This window comes from Trichechus manatus, unplaced genomic scaffold, assembly GCF_000243295.1.
Source record: "Trichechus manatus latirostris isolate Lorelei unplaced genomic scaffold, TriManLat1.0 scaffold00137, whole genome shotgun sequence".
Lineage (NCBI taxonomy): Eukaryota > Metazoa > Chordata > Mammalia > Sirenia > Trichechidae > Trichechus > Trichechus manatus.
Window position 1 is genome coordinate 7284763 of NW_004444073.1, and position 12771 is coordinate 7297533.

The following is a 12771-nucleotide window of genomic DNA, read 5'->3' on the forward strand; positions in this document are numbered from 1 at the left end:
TGGGTGTGGGGGCAGCCATTGGATTTGGGGCAATTATACTGCCCCCTCTCCTCCTCCCTATCCCAGAAAATGTTTCTACACCCAGTTCTGTTGAATGTGGGGACTCTGGATTTCTGGAGAAGCTGAACCATGGACCTGTGTGAGGCCCTAGGCTTCCTAGGGTCGCTATGAGTCAGCAAGGGTTAACAGGTTATTGAGAGAGAAGGACAGAGGGGACGGGGGAAGAGAAGGGAGGAGGGGTAGAGACAAGGAGGAGGAGTGGCCTGAGGAGATCTTCAGGTGGGGCCAAAGCTCAGCCTGGAAAGAAGAGGCTCCTGGAGTCAGGTGCCCTGCCCATCTCACCCTTGGTCCCTAGCTGCCTCAGATATCTGTTGCCCAAAGGAGGCACATTCTGCAGAATCCAGGGTCTGAGTGGGCCCCTGCTCTGGGCCCAGACACAGACCTAGAGTGGTCTGTCCTTTCATCCCGCCTCTGTCTGTCCTCTCTCAGGCTGTGGCTCTTTGAAGGCAGGGATGGTGCCTACTCATGTCTGTTATCACCCGTGGCAAGCATGAACTTGGCACTTGGAAAATGCCTATTCCATGAAGGAAGGAAGGAATGGACCACCAAAACCGAAAAACCAAACCCGTTGCCATTGATTCAACTCCAACTCGTGGTGACCACATGTGTGTCAGGGTAGAACTGCACGCCATAGGATTTTTAATGGCTGATTTTTTGGAAGCAGATCACCAGGCCTTTCTTCCAAGGCACTTCTGGGTGGCCTTGAACTGCTAACTTTTTGGTTAGCATCCGAGCACTTAACAGTGTGTGCACCCAGGGACCACAGAGGCTGGAAAGGAAGCCTCAGAGTCCATAAAACTGAGTATGGCCAGGAGCTCTGTGAAGGCAGCTCGGGACTCGCTCATCTCTGGGTGCCCAGTGCCTGGCACCAGGAAGGCAGCAGGGAGTGTGTGCAGAAGGAATGAACTCTGAAACAAAGAGGAAAGTGGCCTGGAAATGCATTCCCATGGATATCTTGGGGCTCCTCTGGGGCCCTGCCTAGAGCAGTCACTTTAAAAGAGAAGTTCAATGGAAGGGGCTAAGGAAGGAAAGTTGGCCTGGAACGTGACTGTGGCATCAGCTCCTGCCTTCCTCCCTCCTTGCTTCCTCTCCCACAAACGGGACCGCATCCATACACTTGTGCCTGCAGTTTGCAAAGTGCTCTGGGAACTGAAAAAGGCCAAACCTCTCCAGCTCTCTTGGTGGCATCAGACAGAACAGGCTAGTGTATGTAACAGTGATCTTTCGGGCATGGGCTCAGGCCCTTCCCAGCCACAGGACACAGTGGTGACTAGGACCAAAGGTGTCCTATAGTATAGGTCAAGGGCAACACCCTCCCTTCCCGTTGGCCCTGAGCACAGTCAGGGACTTCTGCTGGGGACCCAGGCCAACCCTGTGGCTCTGTTGGTAGATGGGGCAATGGGGCAGACAAAGAGGTCTCTAGGGCCTAGGGGTCTGGAACTTCTACTTCAGGGTTGACCAGAGGCCTTGGAATGGGAACATATGATTTCTCTTTGAGGGAAATAACAAAAATCACCCTATGATCTGATTAGCTCAGAGAGACAGTGACAGAGGCTTGGCCCCAAGCTCTCTTGCCCTGAGGGGCCATCAATGGGCAGAAGAGGCCATAATACCAAGAAGAGTGTCCACTGGTCAGAGCTGCCCAGATTACAACGGGCTGCTCAGGAGGCAGTCTGCTCCCTAGTTAAAGAGATGTCCAAATAGAGGTTGATGCTCCCTCCCAGAGAGGCGTTGTGGCAGAGCAGTTAGGACTCCTGGGTTCAAATCCTCTGCCCTGCCAATCATGTGACCTTGCGTGAGTCACTTAGCCTCTCTGTGCTTCAGTTTTCTCATCTGCAAAATGGGGACAATCCAACCAAGTACCCACCTCACAAGGTTGTTGTGGGCATTAAATGAGTTAATGTCGAGTTGGCACATAAGAGCGCTGTATCGCTGGAGGCTCCCTGCCCTGTGCAGGGGGATGGATTGGATGAACTCAAGCTCTAAGACTCTTAGAAATAATTTTGCAGTTGCAGAGACTGAAGCCCAGAGGAGTGCTGGGATTTGCAGAAAGCCACACACCGCAGAGGTTGCAGGTCTCTTTCCTCCTCGGCCCTGGAGGAGCTGTTCCCTGAATGGCCACAGCTCCATCCTGTCCCCTCCCCTCCCGCCCATGGCATAAGTTGCAGAGAACTCAGGAGACACACAGAACGTCAACATGCAACAGCTGGGGGCGGGTTGGGCTGGGAGGCACAAGCCTGCTCTCCACTCGCCTCCAGCCCGGCAGGACGCAAGCTTGATTGAGGCAGCGGCAGCAGCATGCGCCCCCCTCCCCCACAGGAGGCCCCGGCCACAGCCATGGCCACACACACTTACAGAGTAATGGTGGACAGTTCTGACATCTTGCAAGAGTGCTGCTGAGCCCGCTGTGGCTTGCAGTAGCATTTCTGCACGCAGCTGCTGGGTGTGATAAGATTAGCACTTCTGTCAGCTGGGGGCATCAGGACAGTGGAGGAACTGGGTTGGATTTAGGTCAACATAGCTCATGGGGAGGGCACAGGAAGGGAGGGTGTGGAAATGGGGTCTGGGCAGTCATGGGGAGGAGAACCAGGAAACTAAGGGCCAAGACAGGGTCAGCTCTGAACACAGAAACGCAGGCTTACGCGTGTGCACGTGTGTTTGGACACACATACATGAGCACCGGCACACTGTCCACTAACAGGTAGGGTGGGTTGGGAGTAAAGGAGTATGCTTGGAAGGTGAGGCCCAGGCAGGATCTCATCCAGGGAGCCAGAGGCTGTCTCCAGAGTCAGCTCTGAGCTCAGAGCATGGCCTTGTCAGAGATCACTCAGTGAGATGGGTGGCCGGAAACTCACGCCATGGACCTCACGGGCTGCACAGCATGGCCTTACTGAGCCTTGAATCAGGCCAGCTTGGGGTTTGGCTGTGAGGGTTGACTGGGGTATCCACTAGTCTTGCTCCCCTACACCTCTCACTCTTCTCCTGCCATGTCACACCATCCTTTCTTGGAGCCCCCAGGCACCTCAATGTTAGCTATACAGAGGGAGCAAAGGTGGTCCAGGTCTATGACTGCGCTATCCAATATGGTAGCCATTACCTACATGTGCCTCTTTGATTTTTAACTAAAATTAAGTAAAATTTAAAGTTTGGTTCCTCAGTTGCACTAGCCACATTTCAAGGGCTCAATAACCACATATAGCTAGCAGCTACCATACTGGACAGCACAGATACAGGACATTTCCATCACTTTGGAGAGTTCTACTGGGCGGCCTCGGATTAGACTTCTTAATACAAGGTCAAAGGGCAGAGAATGAGGCTGAGGAGCACTGTTGTACACTGCTCCATTGTCTCTAGAAAGAAGTCATCTTCTGGAGGGTCCACAGGTGGAGTGGGAACCAGACTAGCTCTACATTCTACTGGGAGAGTTACAGAGCTTCCATCTCCTCACAGAGGGTTCAGACTGACTTTCTACTCCTCCTAGACTTCGTGGTCCTGCTGATGCCTAGGACGGCACAAGCTGTGGACACTTCTTTCCCTTCTCTGACAAACATGTAAGAGGTGGATTAAGAGCTGTGCCATCTTGTCAAACTGCAAGACAGAGTTGCTCACTTCATAAATCCCCCTCAGGGAGGCTCCTGGGACTTGCTGGTGAATTGATAAATCTGATGTGGCTCTGATAGAAATGAGAACAGACACGCACAGAGAGAAGAGACCCTTGGCATTCGTGGATTTGCTTTTTGTGATTCCAACACTTTCAGAGTAAGGCCTGAAGGTCCTCAATATGTGGTGATGTGTCATTTGACTGTGGCAGAAATCTGAATCATATACTTCAAAGATGGAGCCAGCTAAGACAACTCCCCCAGTACGTGCAACCTGTACCTCAGTTACGTTTATGGTTCTCATTTCATAAATAGCGTCTTTCAATTCACAACACACTGTGAGTGGGCACCACTGTCCTCATTTTACAGAAGATGGAAGTGAGAGATATCATGATGCTTTGCTCCTTGAAGTGTGGGTATGGACTATCAGCATCAGCACCACCTGGGAGCTAGTTAGAAATGCATAATCTTGGGGCCACCCCAGACCTGTTGACTCAGAATTAGTGATCTAACAAGATCCCCAGGTGATTCAGACGCCTGTGAGCGCTTCAGAAGCACTATCGTAAGGTCCTCATGTAGCTGAGGAGTTGCTTCATGTGTCCTTAATGAATGTCAACAGTCTATTTTATATACCTACAAAGACAGACACATATATAAGTATGTATGTTGCTCTTGACAAATAAAAGGGCTTAACTGGCATTCCAGAATGAAAGCTATTCTAGTCTTCAAATTTATTATCTATCTTGCTCAGAATTTGAAAGGTTGGATAGTCTCTCGTATAGCTAGTGACCTGAGTGACTCCCTCATCTTTTGCCGGGGTAAACCACAGAAAGCAGGGTCCAGGAGTCTGAGACCTCCAGACTCCAGATGTGACCTCTTATGTGCCAAGTTTAAGCCCCAGCCCCAAATTCTAAAGCCTCAGCTGTTCTCCTCTGAAACCTCTCTTTGAGCTCCAAGATTGTCCCTGCCCCTCCTGGGCCCTGGATACTTTGAAGGTAAACATAGACTCCTCTGATTTCTTGAAACTATTCTATAGATCTATGAGTGACAAGTTTGCTGGACAATCCTGCCCACAGAAAAGAATGTGCACTCTGATGGGGAAGAGAGGGGCATAACAAGGAGCAGGAAGAGGCTGAAGGGAGGACCTGAAACCTGAGATGCTCTGGGGGTGGGGGGTGGGGGAGAGACGGATCTAGAAAAAAAGGGAAGGAGGCCCCTCTATCCCACACACTCCCCCTTTCCCAAAGCTTCAGTGCTTCTATGTGGAAGCCGTAGGACTCATTGAAAAGAACTAGAACAAGATGGTGGCAAGGAAGACAGAGACAGGGGCGTGAGAAAGAAAGAGATGCCAGAATCTGATTAAGTCAGAACAATTAGTGAAAAGCGAAAAGGAATTGAATCAAGAGGAATAGAGATAAACTTAGGCTGGCTGATGAGACAAATTCTGAGTTGGATTTAAGAGAAGAGAAGAAAGTCCGATGACGGTGTTGGGGTAGGAGCTGTGTCAGCCTGAAGTAGAAGGCCGCAGACCCTATGGCAGGTGCAGGGCTCATGTCCACACCTGGGGTTCAGGGAGCCCTGGCTTCCAGACGTGGCCCTTCCATGGCTTTGCTATGTGTCTGCAGGAAAACCAAAGCCATCTCCAGATCTCAGCACCCACATCTACATCCAGGGACCTGGTCCGTGGTTTCTATGGGCCCCTGCTTGTCTACACCTCAGGCCAAACTCCAGGAATGCCTCAGTGCCTTTTGTGTGAAGGGCTGCCAGGGTTGCAGCCCCGGAAACGGTGGTGGGACCCTAGATGGAGACACCTGCAGGGGGACTTCTGATGGCAGCAGCCCTGTCTTATCCACCTGGGTGATCCTAGTGATCAGCATAGCTCTGGACACTCAGCAGATCTACAGAACATGGTGGTTTAAGCTGAACGTTCTCCATAAGGCCCCCCATTGTTTGCTAAGCTGCCGCATACCCAAGCACCCCAGCCCAGTGCCCAGGGAAGCACGCCCCATCACACTGGTACCCCAGCCAGAAGTACAGCTCAGCAGATCTCAGGAACGTCCCTGCCCACCACCCCACCCATGCCCCTGAGGATGGTAAGCCCTCTGTGCTCCCTGCCCAGCCCGGACTGGTCCCAGCTGGGGAGTTGGGCCCCTGAGCTCAAGGCCTCGTGTGGCCACTGACTAGCTAGGTGATCTTTGATGGTGCCACTTTCCTTCTCTGGCCTCAGTTTCTCCATCTGAAAAATGAAGAACATTTCCCTGCTGCCGACCCCTAATAGGAGTTGTGAGGATGGGATGCTCTTAGGCTGGGGGTGGGGAGGGTGCTTTGGAAGTGGAAGGTGGTGCTCCCTGTGGACTGGGAGCCCCTGGCTGTGGGCTGAGTTTTTGGAGTGAGAACTTGCTGGCTGCACTTCTGCCTAACCAAGGAAGAGCCTGTCCTGCTGAGGTGAAGACTGTCCCTCCCAACACTTGGCACCATCACAACCCTGCTGAACAGTCTACAGACACCACAGGGTCTGTTCTTCTCTCCTTTTACCCTGAGAGGCCATGGAGACTGTTCTGTGGGGTCTCAGAGGGGAGAATACACATGGACTCTTTCTTCCCCTACCCAGACCCAAACCCAGACCCAAAATGCCCCTTCCAAAGGCCCATCTTGCAGCAGGGAAAACCCACTGGGAATGAACCCAAGAGCTGACCTCTACCTGCACAATCGGTGTCTGCCCCTGAAAACTCACGCTTCTCCTTTCTGAGCCCACTGGTGTCTCACAGATGTCAACTCTGCTCCCCTCAAAAGACAGGCTAACCTTGCCTCCAGACTGAACACTAGCCCCTGCCTCGGGCTGAGCCCTAATCCCTGCCCCAGACCAAGTCTGACTTATCCCTATACTGAGCCTGCCCCCAGCCGGCCAGTCATTCTACCAGGAGCATCAGGTGACAGAGTGTGATGGCTCAGTGCCACCCTCCCCCGCGAGGGGCCTCAGCCCCCAACAGGTCCTTCTGAGGCTGGGTCAGGAGCACAGTCCCGGTCTACGGAGGACAAGTCCTTTATCATCTGAGCAGCTGGAACCAACCTACAGGAAAGGGAGTGAATGCTGGTCTGAGGGCAGAGGCAGGGGATCCTCTTGGGCTTTCTTGGGGGCTCCCGGGCTTAAATTTGTTCTGGAAACAGAGGAAAAAATCAGAGAGCTGTTGTGGGCAGACCTGAAGAGGCTTCTCAGCCCAACACATGAGTCTGGTGCCCCAAAGGGCCTTGAGCCCCTGGAATGTCCCTCTCCCACCATGCCCTGCCCTCTCCAAGCCCCCACACCCTCGCCAGTGTGGACACCTCCCAGCTCAAAGCCAACTCCTCTTGCAAGCACTCTGGGGTGGGGGGCACCTTTACACAAGGCTGGAATGCACCAGGGCCTCTTCTTCCAGGAAACCTTATTTGTATACTTGCTCTATACCATCTTCCCATCTGTAAATTCCTTGAGGGCAAGAATGATGGTGTAGTCAAGCTTGGAGTCAAGGGCCTGCCTGCATTGGAGCCATGTCTTCACTCCTTCCTACCAGATTCATTTCACTGCCCTGATAATTAGCTCCCACGGTTGTAAAGTGGGGATGACATTTAACAATTGATGACTTATCCCACCAGATTCACTGAGTGGTTGTGAGCATTAAATGTGCATGAGCCAAGTTGCAAGTGTTTTTTAAGAGCCGTGCAGTTCTCAGCAGCACTGCCACTTTTATCATAGCCGACGTTCACCAGCAGGGTCTCCTTGACCCTGTAAACACACACATGTTGCCGAATTCAGTGAGATCAAATTGCCCCCCTTTTCTGTGTGAGCCCTCCCACCTGGCTTGTAGAACACATCCACATGAGTTTTTAATCTCTGGGGCTTAAGACTAACAGAGGTTTGGCTTTCTGTAAAGAAAATATTTGCTGAGATCACAAGGGGATTATTTGAGACTGTAGAAGGAAACCAGCCAGCTGGTTCTTTAAATGTCCTGGGACTTACATCACCCTCCCGTATGTAAACCACGTGCTAGTTACAAATGGTTCTTACCTATGTTCTAGGAAGGCCTGACAGGACTCTATAGTTCCCAGTCTGTGGATAATTTGAAAATCATAGCCCCATATTTCTCTACCTCCAGACCCCTGGGTATTCTTGCTGCCTGGGGCAGGACGCCTGAGCTGATGAAGTGTGTTCAGGACTCAGAAAAAACCGAAAAACCAAACCAGTTGCCAGCAAGTTGATTCTGACTCATGGCCACCCTATCTGTGTCAGAGTAGAACTCTGCTCCATAGGGCTTTCAATGGCTGTGACCTTTCAGAAGTAGATGGCCAGGGCTTTCTTCCAAGGAGCCTCTGCGAAGACTCGAACCACCAACCTTTCAGTTAGCAGCCGAGTGCATTAACCGTTTGTACCTCCTAGGGACTCCCAAGGCTCAGTACAAAACTAAACCAAATGCATTGCTATCGAGTCAATTCCAACTCATAGCGACCCTACAGGACAGAGCAGAACTGCCCCATAAGGTTTCCAAGGAGCAGCTGGTGGATTCGAACCGCCAACTTTTTGGTTAGCAGCCAAACACTTAACCACTGTGTCACTTTAGAGCCCCTGTGTGTGTCCCTACACTGGCAGGCTGAGAAGCTTGGAGGATCCCCAAAGAAGAAGTCCCAGGGGACCTCACAAGAAGAAACAGATCCTACCAGGAAAGGGAGGGGACTGAGGCTGCTAGAGCTCAAATAAGACATGAGGCTGACATAGCTACCCACTGTCTTCAAATGCTGGAGATGACTGTTAGTAGGGTACCTCACCCAAATACATATCTCAGATTCACAATCAAGCAAGAGAAACTGAAGTCACAAAAGGGTAGTTTCCAACACTGGACAGGGAGGTAGGGAGTAATGGAGCCCTGGTTTTTAGAACCCTGGTGAAGAAGTCAGGAGTGATCTCTCCTGGGAAGGTCAGTTAGTGGCAGAGGCTGCCTCCCCGCCTCGCAGTGCAGGCCTCTGAGACTTTATGACTGGCATGGATGAACTATTTTCTACTACATAACATATACATATAAGCAGATGGTTTGGTAAAACTTGCAGAAACTTGAAGAAAGAAAAAGACAGTAAATGGAAAGCAAAAAAAAATAAATAAATAAAGTATTTTCCAATATAATGGAATCATTGTGCGTGTAGGGAAAACATGGCTGAACCACCCAGGCCCTGTGCCAATCCCCCACCCACAGGGGAAGGGCTGGACAGACAGACAGACCAAGAGCATGGAAGCCCCATGGAGTTTTAGGGAAGAATCTGGGATTCGGTCTCTGAGCAGCTCCTGACATCCCTCTCTCTGGAAGAATGGCTGGGTGGTGAGAAGCCCTCTGCTGGGATCCCTCCCCTGTCCCACTTCTTGTCCCAATGGGCAGTCTTCAAGGTTCTGAGCCCCAGGTCGGGGTCTCTAACGAAGGTAGGACTAAGCGCCCACTGATGCTGTGAAACTATCCTGGCTCCTTCTAACTTCCTATCTTCAAAAGGAACTGAATAAGCAACACATATGCGTCTACATCACGCATGGACAAACCCCCCAGGGACTGCCCCCAGAATCAAACTGTGCCCATCCGGCCCCTCCAGCCAACCACAGGGAGAGATCTTCCTCCTCAGCATCAGAAATGCCCCATGCCTCAGACACCCAGCTGGTCATGACCCCACTCCCAAGGCCAGAAAGAGGAAGTGGAGGAGCTCTGTGGGACTTCAGAATGGGACAAGGGCTGGGAGAGGGATAGGAAAGAACAAGGAAGGGAAGAAATTCCCCAGGATAAACTGTTAAGGACGTGACTACAAAAATGTGTCCAGGAAATCAAATGGCCATGAAAAGAAAAAGCTCTACACTCAATGTTAAGAGGTTGCCTGCAAACCCTATCAGTCCCAAACATCAGATTTTCACATGTTCAGGGAGAAGGGAATTGCAGAAATAGGATCAACACAGAAGTAGAGCTATCCTGAGGGGAGGTGCAGAAGAGAAAGAACCATTCCCTTCCCACACCCAGACCAGTGAGACCCTGGCTCTCTAGTGGGTCTCGAGCAACTTCTGCACACTAGGCTGGGGCTGCGGATATTAGACAACTGCATATCCAGTGGTGCTCGTGAGCTTCCCACAGAAACAAGATCCCCAAAGGAAACCTAACTTCTAAACAATCAAGACCCTAAGAACCCTAGGGAATCTGGTGTTTTCCATCTTGATTTTTCTAGAGTCATGCAGGATCTGTTCATCTCTTTCCCTCTTTTCCCTTCCATGTAATGACCATGCAGATTAGGAGCTCTTGGGTTGGCTGGAGGCTGGGCGGGCAACTATATTTTGAAGGTACTTTATTAAGAAAACAATCTTTCAGTTGTCCACGCTAGGTCACCTGTCATCAAAGCCCAGGCGTTCCCCTGCCTGTGATCTGAGTGCAGGGCCCACAAGGCTGGTGGGAGTGGCTGAAGCGTCTACACAATAGTACTTACAAGTAGATGCTAGACTCATTGCCTCCCATGTCTGGAGATTGAAGTTTCTGCACAAGGATGATGATGATGCCAATGAAAAGCACGAAGTTAACCTGAGGAACAAAGAAAAAACAGATGGAAATGACTCTGGGCAAAGACTTTCCACACACTTGCCTCTGCATAGGCTGTTATTCTCCAACAGTGCCCCCCCAACCCACACCTGTCAAGATTCCATCTAGACTTCAAGTTCAAAACGGCAGCATGAGAATACTTATCTCCCCAGCCTCCACCAATATCATTGAAATGACAGAAGAGAGAAAAGAAAAAAGAAATCCATAGTAGTACCGGGAAACAGAAAAGAGCATCATGAGTCAGCCAAAAGATTGAGCAATTTCCGGAAGAGAAGGAACAAATGGGATCGGGGTGATGGAAAAACTACAATCCAAAACACAGAGGCTACTGCAGAGGTGAGAGCTGTTCTCTGGAGAAACTTCAAGTTCAGAGTCATGGAACATGGGGAACAGGAATGGACAACATAGCATTACTAATTAAAGGACTTCCTGGAGAATAGTGATAGCAGAGGTTGCCTTCAGATAAGGATCAGGAACACAAGCTCTCTAAACAAAGTGGGGAGCCGTGTTTATGGTGAAAAGAGAGGAGAGAAGGAACAAATAAACAGAAACTGGTACGATGAGAGAACTACTCATCCGCAACTTTGGGATGCGGCCAAGGCAGTACTCAGAGAAAAATAGAGAGCCTAAGCCTAATTTACTAAAAAGAATAAACACTGAAAATAAAATAAGTAAGCATTCGAATGAAACAGCTATGGAAAAATTACCAAAAATTTAACATAGAAAAGAAGAAAGAATTAATAGAGATAAAAATTCATAACGAAGACATAGTAAACTTGATCTATAAAAATAAAGTCTTAATTTTTTGTTTGTTTTACACAGCAATTAGAAAAATAAAGCAGGCTTTAGGAAGGCAGGATTCTGATCTCTTGTTCTACATGTTCTAGGTAATCTACCTAGAATACAGCTCAGTGTATACTGCTAAATGCATGTGTCCATCAATCTGAAAGGAGAAAATGCAATTCAACAAATTTAGGGATGAGAAAGAGGGCAAGACAATCTATGAATAGAATATTTTTAAATCACAAAAAGAAAATCAAACAAAATGGGAAATATGAATTAACTCAAGAAGATGTAGAAAATCTGAGTAGACCAAAGAAATCAGAAGAAATTTAAAAAGGACGCAAAGAATGTGCTAAAAGGCACCAGGCCCAGATTTTGTAAACCAGGTTCATAAAGCCTTCCAGGAAGATGTAATTTACATGCTGTAGAACTGTTTCAAAGCAAATAGACAGAAAATCTCCCAAATTACCTACCCATGAAGATAACAAACCCTGCTACAAAACCCAGGCATGGGCAGAAAACACACAGACACACCAACACCACAGAACTTATAAATAGCCATGCAAGAACTTACAATAAAATATTAGGAAATAGACTTTAGCAGTATATTAAAAGAATAAACAGATAATGGTCATAAAGGTTTTATCCTAGGAATAAAAAAAACCTACTAATATTAATTACATTAATGGATTAAAACAACATGCTACCATTATCCCCTGTAAGACTGGCAAACATTAAAATGGTCAGTAATACAAACACTGGCAGACATGGGAAACGGCCCTTTTGAACCCTCCCGGCTCATGGAAGGCAATATGATATCCATGGAAGCGTTAAATGTACACACATGCTTTGTCCCAGAAATTCTACTCCTAGGGATTTATCCCAAAGAAATATTCACGTGTGCTCAAAGATATGCACAAATATATTCACTGTAGCATTGCTCAGAGTGAAGAAAAGCTGGAATTTACAAATGTCCATCACTAGGAGAGTGATCCTTTCAATAAATGTCTCCAAATCACATTCAATACAATTTCTGATTTTTTAAAAAAAATACACACTGAAACAAGAATAGAAATCTTCCTAACTCAATGAAGGGTTACTGCCAAAAACTATAGTAAGCATCATTCTCAACAAGAACAAGGAATAAAAAGTGTAAATATTCAAAAGGAAGTGTAAAAACTATTTTTGTTCAAATTATATGATTTTTCTACAAGAAAATCCATAAGAACCAACTGAAAAGTAATTAGAACTGGTAAGAGAGTTCAGAAAGGTAACCAAGAAAAGAAAAAAATATATACAAAAACCAATAGCTACCTGTATAGCTATTTCCATCAGCAGTAACCCGTTAGAATATATAATGACAGAATGATCCCTAGGCCCAATAAAAGTATAAACTAAAAATTACCCTAGAGAAAAACTACACGAGAACAAGAAAGCAAGCTAGAAATGTTTACCAAAATGACTCTATGAAGGAAGACTGAATAAATGGAAAAGCATGCCATGCTCTTACAAAGGAATAGTCAATGTTTTAAGAAAATCAATTCTCCTTCAAAGTAGTCTACAAATTCAATTCAATTTCTATAAAAATCTCAACTAGACTTTTTTGAAACTTGACAAGGGTATTCAAAAGTTCATCTGAAAGAGTAAATGTGCAAACAATTTTGAAAAAAAAAAAAAAGAAGAAGAAACAGGAAATGAATATACCAGATACCAAAACATACTTCAAGGTTATAGTAACC

The 12771-nt window shown here is 48.0% G+C and overlaps 1 protein-coding gene across 4 annotated transcripts in view; it reads right to left on the reverse strand.

The window, feature by feature from the left end:
- The window catches only part of ADCYAP1R1 (ADCYAP receptor type I), a 50492-nt gene that overhangs the window by 5012 nt on the left and 32709 nt on the right, over positions 1–12771 (reverse strand). For 2 of the 4 annotated variants that reach the window (XM_023739607.1, XM_004385327.3), the window contains one exon: positions 10140–10231. In XM_023739607.1, the coding sequence (XP_023595375.1) occupies positions 10140–10231 (92 nt within the window). Of the gene's footprint in view, positions 1–2415; positions 2500–10139; positions 10232–12771 lie in introns of all 4 variants that reach the window. The other 2 variants (XM_023739606.1, XM_004385326.3) reach the window with 2 other exon arrangements.